The 20,058-nt window shown below is 46.2% G+C and overlaps 2 protein-coding genes across 5 annotated transcripts in view; one reads left to right on the top strand and one right to left on the bottom strand.

Moving 5' to 3' along the window:
• pde8b (phosphodiesterase 8B) overlaps positions 1–6,991 on the top strand; it is a 36,744-nt gene extending 29,753 nt beyond the window's left edge. For all 3 annotated transcript variants that reach the window (XM_076029517.1, XM_076029516.1, XM_076029518.1), the window contains exons 17-22: positions 534–732; positions 1,539–1,756; positions 1,923–2,061; positions 2,984–3,151; positions 3,649–3,778; positions 5,637–6,991. In XM_076029517.1, the coding sequence (XP_075885632.1) occupies positions 534–732; positions 1,539–1,756; positions 1,923–2,061; positions 2,984–3,151; positions 3,649–3,778; positions 5,637–5,746 (964 nt within the window). In that variant the 3' untranslated portion in view covers positions 5,747–6,991. The remainder of the gene's footprint in view (positions 1–533; positions 733–1,538; positions 1,757–1,922; positions 2,062–2,983; positions 3,152–3,648; positions 3,779–5,636) is intronic.
• A 1,757-nt stretch (positions 6,992–8,748) lies between these two features.
• On the bottom strand, positions 8,749–15,870 carry wdr41 (WD repeat domain 41). 2 transcript variants are annotated; one of them, XM_076029520.1, is made up of 14 exons: positions 15,646–15,870; positions 15,440–15,505; positions 13,926–14,041; positions 12,979–13,027; positions 12,773–12,901; positions 12,556–12,618; positions 11,417–11,528; positions 11,251–11,313; positions 11,051–11,152; positions 10,770–10,954; positions 9,897–10,018; positions 9,674–9,759; positions 9,164–9,297; positions 8,749–9,063 (listed from the first exon to the last, which is right to left on the bottom strand). In XM_076029520.1, the coding sequence occupies exons 2-14, from the start codon at positions 15,485–15,487 to the stop codon at positions 8,923–8,925; spliced, it is 1,350 nt and encodes a 449-aa protein (XP_075885635.1). In that variant the 5' UTR covers positions 15,488–15,505; positions 15,646–15,870; the 3' UTR covers positions 8,749–8,922. The 2 variants fall into 2 exon arrangements, with proteins under 2 accessions (XP_075885635.1, XP_075885634.1); XM_076029519.1 differs by having other exon boundaries at positions 15,440–15,516; positions 15,646–15,869.
• Between the last annotated feature and the right edge of the window lie 4,188 nt (positions 15,871–20,058).

Genomic DNA, 20,058 nt, shown 5'->3' with positions numbered 1-20,058 from the left:
ACAAATCTAATGTTCTACATGGTTATTTTCCTCTGTACTCAAAACATACTGAACAGTGACCCCAATGCCGAGCTACTCTAAAATAATCTCACGCTATAATATAGTCCAATTTATATTGCACTACACAACAGCATCTGTAAAAACTATAGCTAGAATAATAATAAGTGAATTACTTTGAACAGAATCTGTATCTTTGAAAAGTAACAAGCATGTTTTTCCAATGTAAGGAGTAGAAAGTACACATTTGTACAAATATGGAGAAAAAGTATTAAAAACAGTCATCAGAAAAAGAAATACTCAAGCAAAGTACAAATACCTGAAGAACCTACTGAAGTACAGTAACAAAGTATTTGTACTTTGTTACTTCCCACCTCTGGAAACAAGCTCTTCACAATAAAACAACTAATATAATGCAGTTTGGGAAACGGGACTATGTCATACAACAGGACGTGCTGGGTGAAGACTGGAGGCAAATGTACATGCAGCGCTCTCATTTGTCGGTTACACGTGTCACCCCTTGCATCCCCGTGCAGACCGCTGACTTACCTCGGCCTGAAGATCTTCGCCAGCTTCGGCGTGTGCGAGTTCCTCAACTGCACGGAGGCGACGCTGCGCTCGTGGCTGCAGCTGATGGAGGGCAGCTACCACTCGTCCAACTCCTACCACAACTCCACTCACGCCGCCGACGTGCTGCACGCCACCGCCTACTTCCTGCGCAAGGAAAGGGTCAAGGTTAGTGGAGAGCGACGCAATTAGCACAATTAGCCCTATGTTTACAGTCCCTCTCAAAAGCATTTGACATTTTTGGAAGGGGAAAGAAAGAAGAGGGTAGAAGCAACACCTTGCTGGGTGTGTTGACACTAACCCAGGTGGAAATATCAGTGATCACACAAACGGATGATTGTGAGGGACAACTGTGTGTTATGGCGCACAAGTTGTGGGGTGCTGGTGGAAACAATCAGGGGATCAGACAGGCAGACAACACACAAGGGAAGTTACACGACAAAAGAAGACAGTGGATTTTCAAAATAAAACCAAGTAAGAGAACTGGACATGAGTTCCTTGACATGGGGAAGGAGGCCGGCTGGCGCAGTGGACTGCTGAAGCAAAAACCCCTATGGGGCAAATCTGTGAAACAAAGCCCTTATCCAATAAACACACACACACACACACACACACACACACAGAGCACTGCTTATAGGACACAAAACATGATCATGCAGGCTGACACGGCTTCAAAGTGAACAGAAAACAGTCCTTGCTCCGCCTGTGTGTCCATAACAAACATCAGTGTGTGCTGCAGGCGGCGCAGCCGTAACGTTTCATATTCGTCTCTGGTAATCCGCCAGAAATCCTATCAAGGCCTGGCCTGTACGACAAATATGGCCAAAAGCGGCGTCCTCACCAGAGTCGCCCGACGGCTCAACATTTCATTAAAAACAAAATGGTCTTGTGGAAATATTTTTTTCCCCAGCTCCCTCATGATGGTGCGGAAGAATGCGTCACTCTGTCTCCTCCTCTCCTTCCATCCATTCCAGAGCAGTCTGGACCAGCTGGACGAGGTGGCCGCCCTGATAGCGGCCACCGTGCATGACGTGGACCACCCGGGCCGGACCAACTCCTTCCTGTGCAACGCCGGCAGCGAGCTGGCCATCCTGTACAACGACACGGCCGTGCTGGAGAGCCACCACGCCGCCCTCGCCTTCCAGCTCACCGTGCGCGACGGCAAGAGCAACATCTTCAAGAACACGGACAGGTCCGACCCATCCTCCGCCACCGCCGCCGCTCTCCGACAATGTTATTTATTTATTTTTTCGCTTCCCCTTAAATTTTGCTTTGAGGCTTTCGGGGAGGGTCTCGTGGACCCCCACCCCTTCCCCAACTCCCCTGGACTGACTCTCTTCTCGCTTGGCCTCTGACAGGAACCAGTTCCGGACGCTGCGGCAGGCCATCATTGACATGGTGCTCGCCACCGAGATGACCAGACACTTTGAGCACGTCAGCAAGTTCGTCAACAGCATCAACAAGCCGATGGCGGCCATCGAAGAAGGCGGCATGACTGTGAGTGCTGCAGGCCTCCCCCGTCCCCGTCCCCGTCCCCGTCCCCTCCCCGTTTAGGGTTTCATTACATTTAAGACGCAAGCAACATGACCTCATTCAGCGGAGACATCCGCTCTTCCTTCTGGTAAATCTTCTTACTTAGGCTGCGTTCAGACTGCTGCAGGCGAATCTGATTCAAATTAGATTCCTTCTCAAATTCAAAATGTTTGGGGCTGACAGTCCACACTGTGTTTAGCAAGTGTCCAAATTGGATTTGGCTCTGTTCAGACTGGGCCACGCTATTGAGCGATCTGACAGGTTGCTGTAGCGACGACGCCGAAGCGGAGAAATTGCGACAGCGGCAAAAACTAAATGGACTTGTTGTGATACATGCCCTGGAGCTTGGCTTGATTGGAGCTATCTCCTCACACACTGATGAGCCAGTGAGTTTCCTCCTATGTCTAGGGACTGCTGTATTTAACTTCTTCTGTCCACTTCATTACGTCTGACGACAGTCAAAACCGATCAGTGTGTTTGGAGCTGTTCATGCCATCTGACACAACCTCCCAGTGGTGGTTTCAATCTGTTTTGCTCTTTAATTCGGATTTCCTGTGATTTGCGACTGTTCAGACTACAAAAGAGTCATCCGGTTTCAATCTGGATGGGCTACAAATCGGATTTTCGCTGGCAGTCTGAATACGCCCTTACTGTAATACACAATGACCCACACAAAATCATGAGTTCTAGCTGTTGTCCGAATCTACTTTGTACTTATTAAATTAATATAGTCCCAATAGCCGATATTGATGAATAAAAACATCTTCTGTTGATTTGCTTCTACTGGGAAATTCACACTTTTGTTGATCTTGTTAACATTCAGGGTCGGATTTAGACCGGATACGTCATCCGTGCGCGTGTTTTTCGTTTGTTTGTTTTTTTTCAGGGTGTGAACAGCGACTGTGACGGCCAGGCCAACATCAGGAACTCTCCGGAGAACCGCCTGCTGATCAAGAGGATGCTGATCAAGTGCGCCGACGTAGCAAACCCCTGCAGGCCGCTGGAGCTCTGCATCGAGTGGGCGGGGCGGATCTCTGAGGAGTACTTTGCACAGGTGCACTCAACAAGCTGAGCTACTTAGCAGAAGTCTTCTTTTCCTCCCAGTTAAGAGAAACATCCACTGTGGCTAGGACAGCCAGTTTGGAGGAAAGCAAAAAAACAAACAAACATTGAGCTCGGATAAAACTGCTGCTTGCAGTTGCTTCCTGCTGGCTTTCTGTGCTACATATTGCTACGGCTTTACGTGCGAGATTTCAGACGGTTAGACCCGCCAGCTCTTACAAGAGGTGCTGAATCTGCCGTGCGAGGTGTTGCGGCAAGGCAAGGTGTGACGTTGGAGCGTCAGCCAGGCGGCCAAGTTCGCACAGTACTATGTCACACCAGCTGGGGGCGCTGTGTCACTGGCAAGGGTGTCATTCTTGCTATTGGTGGAAGTTAAAGGGTCACAAAAATACTAAAAATGTACCTACCTTGAAATCCTATTTCAAGGTAGGCGTTGCTTTTCTGCAGTTACGTCACCGTGCTGTCTTTCTCCCCCCCCCCCTCCTGCAGACGGATGAGGAGAAGAGACAAGGGCTCCCGGTGGTGATGCCGGTGTTTGACAGGAACACGTGCAGCATACCCAAATCTCAGATCTCCTTCATGGACTACTTCATCACTGACATGTTCGACGCCTGGGATGGTAAGCGGGACGTTATTTCCTTGACGTTTGTGCTTGTGCCATGTTCGTCATTTCCGAGTGAGCTCTGTGCATATTGGCAACGGAGCTCGACAAATCGGGGTCTACGAAAGGTCCCAAGTTATTGTTCACATCAGAGAGGTCACCGAGCTAAAAAATGTAATTGCGTCGAAAATAAATGAAGTGCTTGAAGTTTTTAGCCTCGTGAAGCTTCCTTGCCGGCTGTTCGCTCCGGCTCTAATGTCTAAACGAAGTGCACCAAACACTTTCACATCCTCAGTTCTTGCGCTATTCTGCAAAGCTTCCTTCCTCGGACAAAGCACTTTCATTGCACCTCAGAAAGCTTGTTTTAATATTTACATTCTTTAGGCTTCTCCAATGCGGTTTGTTCACAATGGGAACGTCTTAAGTTAAAACCTCTTGCTGGAAGTTAATAGAAGTTGCAGTTTCCCCAATTAGTAAAAATGAACCTCTCATGAAAAACGTGTGAGTATCTGCACCATAAAAAAAAAACTGTTGGAGACGCTTACAAGACCATGCAAGAAAAAACATCACCTATTAATATTGATCAAGGTGTCGTTAACGTCCGTCAAGGCAGCGCTTAAAGCATTTCCCTCAGTACGTGAGGGACGACCTCACCGACTGTTCCACTGACTGATTGACTCTGAGCCCCCATTGGTCCCATCAGCCGCTGATACATCACGCTTTCACGGAAACACCAGCTGTGGCCCGAGTTCTCAGGCCACACGAGTTAAGCAAAAACAGATTTGCGCGGCCTATCCGGAGAAAGCAGAACCTGGTACATTCAGATCTTCTCCCAGCGGGCTTCCCGCAAGAACCCAGAAGTGGAAGTAACAGGAAAGGGATGAGGAGGGGGCGGGGGAAGTGGCGGTGCTCCTATAGTCCCCCCCCACCCCCATTCCCACTGAAATCCCCTCCTGCTTTAGTCTCCCCATGAGGAAACTTGTTTACTGACAGCGCTGCTCTGATGTCACGGAAAGATCCCAAAATGCCAGTGGGACAGGAGAGCAGCTTCCAGGGAGAAGAGTGGACACGTGGAGGAAAGGGAGGGGGTGGGGAGTGCTGGTAGTGAGGGGGAGTCAGGGGAGTGGGCGACTTCACATACACAAACACCAAAACACCCATGCAGCCGGTCACTGCGAGTTCACAGATGGACGGATGCAGCGCTGGTCAGCAAACAGAGCGGAAGTTGGGATGTAAACAAGACGGGCTCCCGCTCTCTCTGAGAATGAAGGCCAGGCTCTGGATACGTGTGCATGTGTGCACGTGTGTGTGTGTATGAGAGAAACACTCTCAAGCCCCCCTTCAACAAACTCCCCCCCCCGCCCCTCACTCCCTCAGAGTGGACATGCATCCTCCTGACAGCTGCTGTAAACACAGGGAACAAGAACATCTGCCTCTGCTGCTTTCGTATGCAGGGGCGGAGCTAAGGCTGCGTTCAGACTGTAGGCGAATCTGATTGCAATCAGGTTCCTTCTCAAATCTGATTTTTAGGGCTGACTGTCCACACTGTTGTTAAGCAGGTGTCCAAGTGGGATCTGGCTCTGTTCAGACTGGGCCACATTATTCACCCATCTGATAGGTTGCTGTGGCAACGACGTCGGACCGGAGGCGTCATCCAGCGCGTGTAGTGCGTGACGTCATATAATTGCGACAGCGGCAAAAACTAAATCCACTTGTTGCAAAATCAGTAATCATGAATATTTAACATTTGGTGAAGATGTCCTATTCTCTAAGTCCTATGAATGGATGGTGATACTGCATAAACGAGCATAAATACAAACAACTACAGTTGCCACTTGGAATAATGCCTCTGTGTTGTCCCTCCATCCCTCCGTAGCCTTCGCCTGCCTGCCAGGTCTCATGGAGCACCTGTCCGAGAACTACAAGTACTGGAAGGGTCTGGACGAGATGAATTGTAAGAGTCTGCGTCCACCTCCTCCGTCCTGACCGCCTCCTCGCCGCCCACCCCCCTCTCACCCCGAGAGGGGCAGGACGACGGCGGCGGCGACCAGCTCCGGTGAACTCTTCACATCGTCTATCAACTCTGCCAAAACGGAGACGATCTCCGCCCGGGACGAAACCAAGATGACGGACTCTTTCCCCGCAGTGGTCGGCGTTGGAGGTGACGCATTTAGGAGCTGCACTGACTCTCTGTTGCCACTTGATGGCTCTGCTGAGTATTTATAGCATCATGAAGAAGAAACATGCCACAAACCTGCACTTTAGCTACTCCGAACGTTATAATAAGCTCACTCTTTCTGCTATCTGTGCTTCTTCTCCTTTTCCCCACGCTGAAATCTGCTATAAAAGAAGACCTGGTGGACACAAAAGACGAAAGAACTCACCTGTACACTCACTGTCATGCTTTTGGGGGCGATGTCTGCGTCATGCTTTCTACTTTAGTCAGGCTCTTTTCCAAATTGCCAACTTTACGAGGTGCTCAGGTACAAGTATTTTTTTTTGGGGGGGGGGCGGATAAACACTAACTGTAGACATTATTGCACCCCGAACGGTGGCATTGCGACAAAGCAAGCGTACATCAACGTCAGCGGTGGAGTCACGTGTCATGTCACCGTCCAACAGGTATCCGTGAAGCTCCACGTCTCCGTGGAACAGGAAGTTGCAGTATTTTTTTTTTTTTTTTTTTTTCCTTCTGCTTCGTGCTGCGTTTTTTATGCTGCGACTTTTACTCGTGCCGTCGTCCTTTGCACACATTTGTAAGAGGTCTGCGTACAGGTAGTTTCGTAATTATTTTGCAGCAGGAGAATAATACAGCAAAATAACTAGGCCGCAACGGGGTTAGATGTGTGGTGACTGCCCTCCAGTGGCTCTATAATGCAATTGCAGCATAGCGGCACAAGCGGTAAAACAGTGTTATTCATTTGAATCGGCAGCGAAATTTGACGGCTTAGCTCATGTGAATACTGTGATTTTAAACTTTTAACGTTTTAATGGAGATTTTAGCCCTGGTCTTTCAGAACCTATTAATTTATTTCAGAGCTCTTTATGCCAATTTCAACCCAATGGTAAAAAAAAAAGTAAAAAAAATACATGTCATACATGTCATGTATGTGCGTGTTAGCCCAAGACATATACTTCACAGTATTAACCAAAGGCACTGAGAGCTCTTAACAGGTGCCTTACACTTTTGTCAATCTTTACAGAATAAAACTTTTTTTAATTTAAAAATAAGCATCCCACAATATGCAGAAGTCACTTTTGTTTCATCATGTTTTAGAACTATTGTAGGTGTATCCACCTTGTCGGCACCCCAGAGACGCTTCACTTCTGTTGCTTTGTCTGCTTTTCAGAAAACGTGCTTACCACAGTCAATTAACACAACAAATTAAAATAGTTTTTTTTTTTTTTTTTTTTTTAATAAACAGAAGAATTAATAACAAATACAAGAAATCAAAAGCCATACGTGTGCTGGTATTTTAAGGTAAACTGAACAACATTTCTAATGATTCCCCTGTTGAGGAAGCATTGGTATTTGGTATTTCTGTGACAACTGCCAGCTTGTTTCGGTTGTAAAACTGAATGAGAGGAAGCTGGATCAGATGTGAATTCCGCTAGAGATTTATTGTCGACCTATAACTGCCCACATTTCGAAGAATGCTTTGTGATGACTAAGGTCTTAAACAACGCCTTAAACTCGACTAGATGGATCTACTTGCCATTCTCGTGCACTCTTTTAGTTTTTCTCTCTTTTGCTTTGCATTTTACATAAACTGTTTGTGTAACTTTTGTTGTGGCTGTTCTATGTTGCAAAAATTATGTTTGTTTGTTTGTTTGTTTGTTTATTAATAGTGACTTGAAATGCTTCCCGGCTCACTGGACACGAGAAGATTTTTTTTGTTCTTGTCAACAGCCAGATTTCCATTCACAGTGACAACACACATGATTGACATGTCAGGTAAACCTGCCGTGCTTCGGTGTACAGTGACGGCCGGAATGAGACACTACAAATGGCGACGGCTGCTTAAACGCCTCTCCTGCTTCAAGTGTGCCAGGCAGGAACAGAATGTAGAACTGCTTGTTAGGAGATGATAAGCCTTCATCGCCTGGTGTTTTCTATTTCCTCCTCCAACACTGACGGCTGTGGCTGTGGAAAAGGTGCCAATCCTCTGTCATTTTGTACAATTTATAATAAAAAAAAAACAAAAAAAAACACAAGTGTAAAATGATGTTAAATACAGAACAAACTATTTTTCACAGCAAGAAGAAAAAAAGTCGTTATTGGCCTTCAGGATGTAAAAAAATATTTTACTGCCTCAATGTTCTAGTTAAAAAAAAGAAAAGCTTTCTGTCACCGTTGCTTAAAATGCCATTTTAAAAGTTTATTTTAGTTTGCAGTCTGGATATTTATGTATTATTTTAATGTCTGTCCAACACATCAATGTATTGTGAAAGACAAATTAAAGCATTCTTTAGATGTTTATTCATGTTCTATTATTCATGGTCTATTTTAGGTACTCTTTAAAAGTAAACTGGGCTTTTGCTGGGAATATGAATAAGACATTTTAAGGCCCAATACAGTAATACTTTTACCATTGTTGTGACAACGTGTATCTCCTGTCTCTTCAGAGATGGGAAAAGTTCAGACTTAACTTCTTCACTGTTGAAACTGTCCCATTCCACTCTTTATTCTTAACGAGAAAATGCGGTCCTGTTCCAATAAAACCGGTGCAAACTACTGCAGCATCCACATTGATCTCTTGACAAACTGCCCAACTCCTCTTTTATCCCTCCTTCATTGGTTTTTCGAGCAAAATCGCAGCACTCGCTACCTGCTGATTAATGGCTGAAAAATGCTGTAGACTGCAGATTTTCGAGGTGAATTGGCAAGACCTCGGCTTTTAATGCTCGGTTATCCAGCTGCGCTGTTGCGCTGCGGTGTTCTGGATAGAATGCAAACCGGGCGAGTAAAGGAAGGGGAGTGCCAGACATTTTGTTTTTGACATGAAGTATTTTACTTCAAGAGACAAAGACGGTTTTAGGTAAAAAGTCAAGCAACAATCATTAAATAAGAACGCGAACAACAATCAAAAGCCGACTGATTGACTTGCAGCGTCACATTTCTCCCTCGGTGAGGCAAATCGAGTCAAAGTAAGTAAGTCAAGTCAGAGTCCTCCGTTCTCCTCTAGCTTCTGGAACAGCGCCAGGCTGCGCAGGTGCGACTGGCGCTCTCCGTTCTTCCACAGGATCAACAGGTGGTCGGCCGAGCACGTGACCAAGCCGCTCTCCCCGAAGCTCAGAAAGATCTGGGGGTAAAAAAATAAAAATAAAACTAGGAAATTTAAAACAAAAATCCGAGGATGGTGAAAACAGTTATGAGAGCCTTATGCAGTTTGAGAAACGGACCTGCACTGCCCCCGAGTGGCCGATCAGATCGCCGGTCAGCTCCAGCGTCTTCAGGTTCACCAAGTCCGTGGCTTTCTTCGACTGAGGCCCCGTCTGCTTGTTGGAGCGGCCGAAGGTCCACAGTCCAAAGAAACCTGGCGCAGGAGACAGAGTGGAGGGGCAGGAGGGGGTCGTGATTGCAAAGTTTACGTTTGGCGATCGGGTGATGGAGCCGGTGTGAGACCTGCCTCGCACACCAGCTCACTTAGCAGGAAATAAATCCACTCTTAAGGGCGCGCGCTCTCCTTCCATAAACACAGAATCACATCTGGACAGCGTTAGCGAACCTCCGCGCCGCCCACACAGCGCGACGCCACAAACAAACGCTCACGCCAACAGCAGAGTGCTGGCAGTGATCCACGTGCTTTCAACGGCCTCACTGGCAAAAAAGATTCACTGCAGCTGGGTGAAAAACGCGTGCTGCTGCTGCTGCTGCTGCTGCTGCTGCTGCTGCTGCTGCTGTTTCTGTACCTGGTGAGGCCGGCTCTGCCTGCAGAGGAAGGTCCTGGATCTCCCACATCCTCACGCTGCCGTCTTCAGAGCAGGACATCAGCTCGCTGAAAGAGGCGACGGCCGCGTTATCTATACTGTGGCTACAATTGATGTGTTTTATCCCCCCGCCCCCACACACACACACACACACACGTCCAATGTCATGTCTGGGGCTGATAGTTTGAGATCAGACGCCCGTCACCTGTCTGACAGCAGCATGGTGTGCAGGACATTGGAGTCGTGGGCCGCCTTCCTGTAGGCCACCACCGTCTTGCTGGCGATGCTGTAGACGTACAGGCCGCTGCCCACGGCCGCCAGGATGTGCTGCGGGACACACAAACGTCAGGCTCCCTCCAGGGGGAAAGTCTGGTGGAAGTCTGACACGGGGACTGGAACATTATCCCGGTTTACATGAAGAGACGGTTCAGGCACTAAATCTGTCCGGCTGCGAGATCTGTCCGGGGTCCTTACGGCAACTCTATTAGGACAAACTACATTACGGTCAGATAGATAAGATAGATAAGATAGATAGATAGATAGATGGATAGATAGATAGATAGATATAGAGAGATAGATAGTATATAGAGTATATATATAGGTAGATATAATAGATAGATATAATCATACTAAATCTATCTATCTACTCGTCGAACAGATAGATACATAAATAGATAAAATGATTATATCCACATATAAAGATAGATATAGATAAAATATGATAATGATTATATATATATAGATAGATATAATTAAATATAATATTTACATATATATATATATGTATATCATATCTATTCAAATATATGCAAATATATTCGTATAGCATCACATCTACCTACTTATTGATCCGTCTATCTAGGTATCGACCGCAATGTAGTTTGTCCTAATAGAGTTGCCGTATGTGACGTCGTCGGCAGTCGCCGGACCGCCGGACAGCTCTCATAGCCGGACAGGTTTTGTACCTACAACGCCAATCCTCCGCAACTTATTAGCCCCGCCGGCTAACGTTCTCACTCATCTCTACGTCAAAGTTCCCGGAATGTCCCCGCCTCCATCCCCTCATCCATCCCCTCACCTTGCCGTCGGTGGTCAGGTGCTGGATGGACATCTCGCTGGGCTTGGGGGCGCTCAGTCGTATCTCGGCCTGCGTGGAGGCTTGCGGCTCCTCCCACAGGATGTGCTCGTAGGCCAGGATGTTCCAGTCGAGGGCGTCCCACAGGATCAGCTCGCCGGCGTGCGAGCCGCTGGCGAACAGGCCGTCTGAGGGAGACACGCACGAGCATGAACACTGTCTGTCGGCGTGTATTTTTTTTTTAATTTTGTTTGTTTTGGTTTCTGAATGTTTCACGGACGGACCGTTGACGTTGATGAGCGCCCGGATCTGGTCCTGGTGGTCGGACAGGCAGCGGATCTCGGCCATGGACAGAGAATCAGGGGAAACTGTCAGCCTGTAGATGACTAGAAATAAGATTTCAGGAAAAATTAGAAGAACGTAACTAAAGTAAATATATATATATATATATATATATATATATATATATATTTATTTTTCTCACCGATTTCTTTGTCCATTGCCGCAGCTACGCAGTTCTTGGGCAGCTCTATCAAAGCCGTTATCCCTGCAAATGGGCCAAGAACAAAACCCGTAATTGCGGCGAGCGCAAACAGCCGTGCGGAACTTTCAGGAACCGTCGGCGCTGCACAGCGTCCGTGCGTCTCTACCCGTGTCGCTGTGGTTCCGTCTGTGACACTGCAGCTGGAAGTCGGGGCTCCACACGCACAGCTCCTCGCCGCCGGAGAGCCAGGCGCTCAGCCGCTCCAGCACCAGCAGACACTGAGGGGCGGGCGCGCGGAGGCGTCGTCGAAAGGGAGAAAAACAATTAACCGCTGGAGGCCGCAATTAACCCAATTCCAGGATTTGAGAGGAGGCAATTTTTTTTTTTTTCCAATTATGATTTCCATAATCATAACAAAACCTTCCACCGTCAAACCATTAATTAGTACGTCGCGCACCTCGCGGCAGCAAAACAAATCATTTGGCGGTAATGGCTTTTGCAAACGGAGCCCCTGCGAGGATGTTTTCTACAAACTCTCCGTCACGTTTTGGTTGTTTGGAAACACGACACCGCAGTGTCACCGCGGGCTCTGCTTCAATTGGGATCACGGTACGCAAACATAAAGAAAAGGTTCATTCGACGCCAGGAGAGATGCAAGTTATGTACTCGTGAGCTTCCAGCGCAGTATTTATATATTATACTCTCGACTAGGGTTAATAACGCGTTAACTCAAACTCATTTTAACTGCGCTATTGTTTTTAACGCACCATTAAGGCCTGGTTCACACCGGAGGCGGAGGCGCTGTCTGGACATGTTGTCCAGTGGAAGCGAGCCGTCCTGTTGTCAGAAAATGTCAAAAGACTGCAAAATTTATATATAAAATAAATATTGTGCTAAGTTACATGTAGAGCAGGGTAAAAAAAAAAAAAAAATTGCAATCAATTTGCGATTAATCGCAAGTTAACTCAGGACACTTATGCGATTAAAGCTTTTTTTTAATCGACTGACGGCCCTATTCTTGACACAATATGGCACAGCGAGACTTCCTGGGGTTCAACACCTCTATTACATGAACATGTTACCTGTTCAATCACCACATCTGTACAACCAAGATAAGAAGTAATGATGCAGTAATAAACAAACGACCATGCAAATGACAATAAAAACAATGAAAAATAAATAAACATTGGAACCAAATCAAAGTTACCAATACCGCTAGATGTTCTCCTCAACTCATGCACATTTTTAACACTGTCAGTCAACAAGATGATTTGATTGATTGTTGGCATCGTCGTCAGTGTTTACCTTCACAGAGGACTGAAGATCTGAGATGGTCTGGACTCTGTTGCCTGTATCAGGGTCCCACAGCTGTCAAAGCCAAATTAAGGAAATCAAGAAAAAGTAATCATACCAATAACAACAACAATAATAACTGAAATTACAGGCACCCCCGAGACTCAGTTGTGTTTTCAGTGCCTGAGTGAGTGTGTGTGTGTGCGTGTCAACACGCCAGCGAGGATACACTGAGACTCCTGTCTGAGGAGGCCGTGATGAGCGAGGTGTGCGACGCCAGCTCCGTGCTACACGTGAAGGTGGTCATGGCTGTTATCTGCTGGGAATGGCCCCGCAGCTCCTGCAGCCTCTCCCCGGTCTGACGGCGGAAAATGAGCAATTAGTGCCACTGTGTCGCGCGCGGCGCTGCAAATAATCACCTCCAGGCGTATTTACCTCGACGTTCCAAACCAGAACGAGGCCATCATCGCCCGCTGAGGCACATCTGGAAGACACAAGACGGGAGCTGTGGGTTTGCGTTAGGAGCCGTGCGGCGGGCCCCGTTTCGCCAAGCGCACTGCGAACACGTGCCGAGTTAATCCCCGCCTGAGAGAGGAATTATTTCCAGCAGGTCCGACTCTGACTGAAGAATCTTACATTTACGGGAGGGGGGAGGGGGGGAGGAAAAGAAAAAAAAAAAAAAAAAACATCTGTCCACCTTTAGTTGGCCTCTGACCTTCGACCATCCACACTTGCGTGCTCCCATAATCAACAGACAGGATGAGCAGATGAAACAGAGAGATAAAAATGAGGGGAGAGGAACTGTCGCGGATGCATTCCCGGACCTCAAAAGCAATCTGGAGAGAATTTTCTGGCCTTTGCCCCCCGACTGCGGACCGGCGCGCGGAGACGACGAGGCCCAGAGGAGGGGGGTTATTACCGGGGGAGGCCAGGCGTGAAGTGACCCCTCGCCTCGTGACCAATGCATGCGCACACACTTAGTTCGGTTATAGATCCCAATCTGGCCACTTATGCAGAATCACTCTACCATGCCGGCGTGAGGCGAGCTTCCACAATGCCGCGGCACCCCGAAGGGGAGGAGAGCAGGTGCAGACGCTGTAACTGTACGGCTGCACACACACGCACACACACACACACACACACACACACACACACACACACACACACACACACACACAGAGTCACACACAGAGGTGATGATTGGGCTCTTGTCATGCTCTGTAAGTTTTCTGTAGGTGAGGATCTCCTGTCAATCACGGAGGGGATGGAGGCCAGCCAAGGGTAGAGAGGAGAAAGGTTAGAGAGGGGAGGTGGGGTGTGGGGGTTTGGGGTGGGAACGGGTGTTTGGGGGAGAGGGGCGGGGGGGGCTGAGGTCTGCCTACCTGAAGTCATCAATCTGCACCAGAAATCGAACAATGTCAAAATGTCCTTTCAGCACCTGCAGCTCAGTGAACCAGTTTTTGGGCTGTTCCTCTCCGATGCACAGCACGGGGCTTTTCTGCAGACACAGGAGGGAGGAGAGCGTGAGGCAAACAGGCTGCGGCGCGCACAGCCAGACAGGCTGACAGAAGGCTGACGGCCGTGGAGACAGGACACGGAGCAGCCCGGCACCACCTGACTCCCGCTCAACTTATTCCCAAAGTGCACAGAAGTGCCTCTCGGCTCTTGTTATTTCTAGAGTTCTGCTCTCTGAATTTGGTGGTTATCAATGGCCCAACTAAATAATGCCCAATTTTTTGAGATTTTATTACATTTATTATATATACATACACACAAACATATTTATATATTAAAGAAATTCGTTTTCAGGGACCCTCATTATCTTCAAAGGTCCAATATTACACAAAACTGACTGTCCAGATGTTTAATGGGTTTGTCTCTCCAGAGGAGCAGCAAACACTTTACTCCCTCTGCTTGTGACATCAGAAAGGGCACTTGACACGAGGGATGCAAATGATCGATTAATTCATGAATCGTTAGTTGATCGACCTTATCGATCGACTAACGATTAATTGATTAGCGGCATTTTTTTCCTGTGAACCTAAATTTCACAATGAAAAATGTGTAAGGAAGACATTATTTAACCCTTAAATAATGTTGAGGGTCCAATGTGACCCATTTTCACATTAGAGAACAGTAAAATAAATAAATAAATTAAAAAAAAAACTAAAGATTTATTCTCTGACTTTAAATTAACTTCTAATGGGTCACATTTCTACTTAAAAAAAAAAAAAAAAGTTGCTTAAAAGTAACTTATTCTAGGTATATTTTGGCCATCACGGTATCTACAGGTGAATTCCTCTTTCCTGCCACTACACCGTTATAATGACAATAACTACCCCTGTAAGAAAAAAAAAAGTTCAATGAATTGCAACTAATTTAATTTAACCGATTAAATTCTTTATCGACAATTAATCGATAATCGATTAATTGTTAACATCCCTACTTGACGCCTCTCTCAGGCTCGCAACAGCCCCCTCTGACACCCCTTTGGAGGCTAAAAGTGTACACGTCTACAGGACGCTGTAAACAGAGGGCTAAATCTAAAGGTCCGTAAGCAGCGTTTCTTCAGACTGCTGTCATAACATTGTTTGACATACATGCAGCGAAACGAACAGTAAACATCTTCATTTAAACATTTTAAGTATATTAGTTGAGAGTAATTACAGAGCTATATTATACAAAACAAAATTATACAGTAAATAAAGTCATTAGCCATTCAGTACTGTTGGCACAGAAGTCAGGTTCGTGAAACACGAAGTAGCAAAATTCTCTTGGCTGAAACAGGAAGAAATGAGGAAGCGCTACGTGTAAAAGACCACGCGAGTTGTTCAGTCTTATTTGCTTATTCGTTCAGCTAACGGTAGCTAGCCACCGTCAGGCTACACCTGCTTACCTCCATAGAGCCCTGAGCCTCCCGTCCACCGAGAAACCACCGAAACATGACGTCGTTTCTTCAGCGATAAACCAAAACTACACGGATGCAAAAAAAAAAAATGTCAAATGAGGTATTTGTTTTCGCTCCTCATAATGCCCAAACGAGGACGATAGAGAGGGAAACAAGCTAGCGCTTATGGCGACAGTACGGTTCTATTTCATTACCGCTGACGGAGACGCGACACGCCTCTGCAGTCTGCAGCCTAAAATATCCTGTTGACCAGTAACCTCGTGTCGGGATTCGGAGTTTCGTCCGGCTGGATCATTATTTTTTGCCCTAAGCGTGCATGAAATAAACAAAATTCTGAGGGAAGAAAATGTAAGGCAACTGCATGTTTTGAGTCGCGCTGGTGAGGAGGCTCAGTCACGACCACAACAACAATTCATGTGACTGAAACTACGGAAGCCTCGGCTGGACAAAATGTATTTCGGACAATACTCAAGGAAAACGAATAACCCCTGTATTTTATGATGAAACTTTAGTTCATTCGTCAGTTAAATAAAAGTTGCGCTCAAAGTATAAGGGTCGCTAATAACTTGAAACAACTGTTATTGACACTACGGTTATTTAATCAATAAATGGACGATGAACCGTTTATCGACAGTTTTACACATACAAATGTGACTGTCACAGTCGTGAATTTTGAAGTGGATGCAGATGCAAAAAGCAGATTCTAGATCGTGATGCTGATGCTGCTGTCCATGCACCGCCAGCTCAGGTGGGTGCCATTCTCCTAATGACCGCTAGATGGCAGTGTGAAATAAACCCACAAGACAAGAGAACGGTTTGAACCTCAATTGATGAGGCAAAAAAGGTAAGGAAAAAAACATCTGAATTTGCTCGATGCTTTCCTTATTTTCTGTGAAAATTGTGTCAGTAAAAATACAGAAAAACGCGTACCTAAAAACGTACCTTTTATGATACAAATTCACTAATTTTTATTCACTTTACTTTGTTCTGCACAAAATCAGCCATCATGTTGACCTTTTTTTTCTCCGTACATACCTCCTGTTTTTAAATTTCTACACACACACTCACTCACTCACTCACTCGCTCACAGAATAACGCACTGTATCACCCTGGCTGTGTCTACTCCTGCTCCTCAGATTGAGACGACACGCAGTGTAGGGCCTGTGACCTTCATGGTGGCTCAGATCTGCGACTGGCACTGATTTCTGATTTAGTGTCGATCCGCCGCGCTTGTCAGGGGCTGCGAGGTGCTTTCCATGCGGTAATAGAAAAGCTCAAGGGCAGCTCGGGAGAGGTGGAGGGCCGTGGGGAGAGGGATCGGAGGAGGTGCAGTGGGATGGGGGTTTTTAGATTTTGGTGGCGGGGGGAGCGGGCCAGGCTCTTGTTTGTTTAAGTAACTGTCAGGTGTCTGAATAAATAGGTCAAATGTGCAATGGTGGGATTTCAGAGTGCTGCTCATTCAGACAGACAAGCAACAAGAAGGGAGCCGTGCACCAAGCCCTGCGAGCCTGAGCAGGGTGATCATTCAAACTGGGGACTGCTAACCTGACCCAAACAAGATGACTTACATGTTTATCTTCAGCATTATTACAATACAGGTTAAATGAATACTTGCCAAAATTACACATTTCAGCACAGGCAGAATTCCTGTTCCCAGAGGATCAATTGTATCACTGTGGCACTATAAAAAAAATAGGTCAGTAAATAATCAAATCATCAGGATTAATCTTCCAAGTAAACTGTTCTTAAAATCCAAATAGCAGTTTCATATATTGTCCATATTTCTTGTAAATTACCTCGATGGTGCATCGTGACATTTAAAAAAAAAACACGTTTCCAGAGGTGGTAAATATTAAGGCACTCACTGTGGAGCTACAGGGGGAAATTGTTGCTGAGTGCAGGATGGTGTAGACAAGGTGTCAAATATGACCAATGCTCGGACTCAGCTGGAGGTGAAGTCGTGACGCGATGGTAACCAAACTGTAAGGAGGCAAAAAAAGAAGAAAAAAAAAACAGCCAAAAGAAAGAAATATACCTCTGCCGCAGAGCCCCGATCCCAGCCTCCAATCTCCACCCTGTAAGGAAAACAAATGGTTATGATGATGGAAAAGGAATTAAAGTGTAATTTAACAATGGGCCAACAGCGGTGTTCGATAACGGGCTGCCTGCCGCAGCGCCGGCTGGGCTGTTGTCCAGCAGAGACTCTCATTCCTGACCAACAGCACCTCACTGTCCCTCTTCATCAGCCACTCGCTGTGTCCTGCTTTAGTCACCGCGGCCTCTGGCTGCACCTTCTCAAAGCCTCGGCGAAGGACGTGAAATGTTTCTCCGCCTAACGACACCCCCGCACCCCATCACCATCACCACCACCACCACCACCACCACCATCAAGTACCAACAGATTCTTTTTTCCCCCCTCCATTTCGGTCCTCATCTCTCATCTCTTGTTCTTACTTGTTTTACAGTGACCATCACACATCCAGTCGCAAATATAACATTGACTTTGACGTTAAGGTATGAATCACGATCGAGTCCTTGGAGGTTCTGATCGGTGAGCTGCAAAGGTGGTTTTGGGATGATAATTTGGATAATGGAAAGGAAATTAAAAGGTTTCATTAGCTTGCTGGAGATCACCGTGTTCTGTTTTCTGATTTAAAAAAACATTTTCATACATTCAAGATTTAAGGGATTTGTTTTTCTTTAAAAAAAAAAAAAATGAAACCCTTACTGTTAAAAAAAAAAATACATTTTGGGGCTGCATGAGATCTCATTTGCAAATCTTTTTTTTTACCTACTTGACCTATGATGACCCCTCATGTGGTCTATGCAATTTAAACAGACTGAAAGACTTCAGGAAAATGTTGGGAAAACATTTCCAGGTACCGTTGCCTCCTTCCAAGTTAAGTTAATTTATAAAAAATGTCCTCAGGCAGGTAACTTGATTTCCAAGATGGTCATGACGTCCATTGTCTAAACTGAAAACGCTTTCTGCAGTAGTTCATCAAGGTGGACGTGCCAAAAATGTCTGATCAGAAGATACAAATGATCAGAAGATACAAGTCAAACCTCTGTCAGTGATCCGCAAACGCTCGCACTAACAATTTGTTGTCATCGCACCTTCCACTATTTACCCCGAGGCCAGTGTGGGTCTGACGCAAACATATGAGGCACATCATCCATAGGATGGGGTGGGGTCTGCAGCTGACCAGGGGAGCTGCCTTTGCTGGATGCATCCAAGCTTGTCACTCTGATTTGTCGCATGAGTCTGACTGTAATTGCCATCTTTCAGTCATCACGGCCTCATTTTCAGTCTTGACCTGCTGCGCGCGCAGACGCGGGATTAAAACGGGCTGCTTCGATACGTCCAGAAAGTTGCGGGAACGCGGCTCAGCTCAGCGCAGTGATGTGAAGCTGCCCATTCCTTCCTCCCTTCCTTCCGTCCTTCCTTCCTTCCTTGGGCCCTCAGCACATCTTCCTTTCTGCCGCGCTGCTCATCCTCACGGCCTGCCCATCAACACCCCCCACCCCCCATCCCTCCCTCCCTCCTTCCTAACTCGTTCGCTGACCCACTAATGTTCTGTTCATTTTCTCTTATGAATAGATAATGGGCAAAAATCAAATCTCTTCATTTGCATGTAATACAATTAAGAGCTTTTCAAACAATGACAAATGGAGGGAGCAGCGAGATGTCAGTCAGCTCCGGCGACGGGAGAGCGCCGCCGCCGCCGAAGCACCTCTTCATCTTTTTTAACGCAAAAATTAATAAAACCCTCAAATGGGATTTTCTCGCCACCATCTGGCAGAACAATCACCAGGACACTCCTGGACCGCGCCTGTCAAGGAAAATTAAACATCTAGTACATTCTGATTCGGGGCATGGATGCCAATTCACAAACACACACACACTGTAATCCTGATGAACCCAGGGGAGGAGCCCGAGGCCACATTGATTCCAGAGTTCTAATTAATAGCACCGCTAACCACTCTCTATTTATTGGCAATAATAGCTTCAGCGTCGGGTCATCTTTCTCATAACTGCTACCACCTGACGGGTTGATATCATTTGTTCACTGCTGTTCGCTGTCAGCAAGCAGCATTGGGATCGCGGGAGAAAGATGGAGGAAGGAAGGACACCAAAGTCTGCAAACTGTTTATTCCACGCGTGGACAAGATGCCATTGCTGTTTGCGAGGAAGCTTCGTTTAGTTTGAACTACTTTAACATGAGGCTTGGCAAGCTGAGTAAACCAAGTGGAGTCTGGTGGGATGTATCAGGTCACACAGCTGTGTGTTTAATAGTTGTAGTACAGCAAAGTGATTTCACACTGGGATTTAAGCGATTCACACATGTAGCATGCTATTTATAGTCACGCAAAAACAATGACTATTTCAATCTTTGCTAATTTGTAAAGAGCTAGAGATGATAGACCTAGTTAAGTGCAGCTTAGCAATAAAGGTATCCTTGTCAAGTACATAACAGTATTTGGATTTCTGTATAATCCCTGTATGTCAACAAAAATGGTCAGAATTAAAAAATATATATATATGTATATATATATATATATATATATATATATATATATATACATATATATATATATATTTCTTA

This window comes from Nelusetta ayraudi, unplaced genomic scaffold (assembly GCF_046127955.1).
Source record: "Nelusetta ayraudi isolate G7.1 ecotype Tasmania unplaced genomic scaffold, CSIRO-AGI_Nayr_v1 ptg000026l, whole genome shotgun sequence".
In the NCBI taxonomy this organism is placed as follows: Eukaryota; Metazoa; Chordata; class Actinopteri; order Tetraodontiformes; family Monacanthidae; genus Nelusetta; species Nelusetta ayraudi.
Note: the sequence above shows the minus strand (reverse complement) of the source record. Positions and strands in the feature narration are given on the sequence as shown.

Bases quoted from the DNA above. Each gene is read 5' to 3' on its own strand.
- wdr41 (XM_076029520.1), bottom strand. From the start codon at position 15,487: ATGTTTCGGTGGTTTCTCGGTGGACGGGAGGCTCAGGGCTCTATGGAG. The intron at 13,028-13,925 runs GTAGGCAGACCT...TGTGTCTTCCAG, and splicing joins GTGCAGATTGATGACTTCAG to ATGTGCCTCAGCGGGCGATG. The intron at 11,529-12,555 runs GTAAACACTGAC...CCCGCCCCTCAG, and splicing joins ATCTTCAGTCCTCTGTGAAG to TGTCTGCTGGTGCTGGAGCG.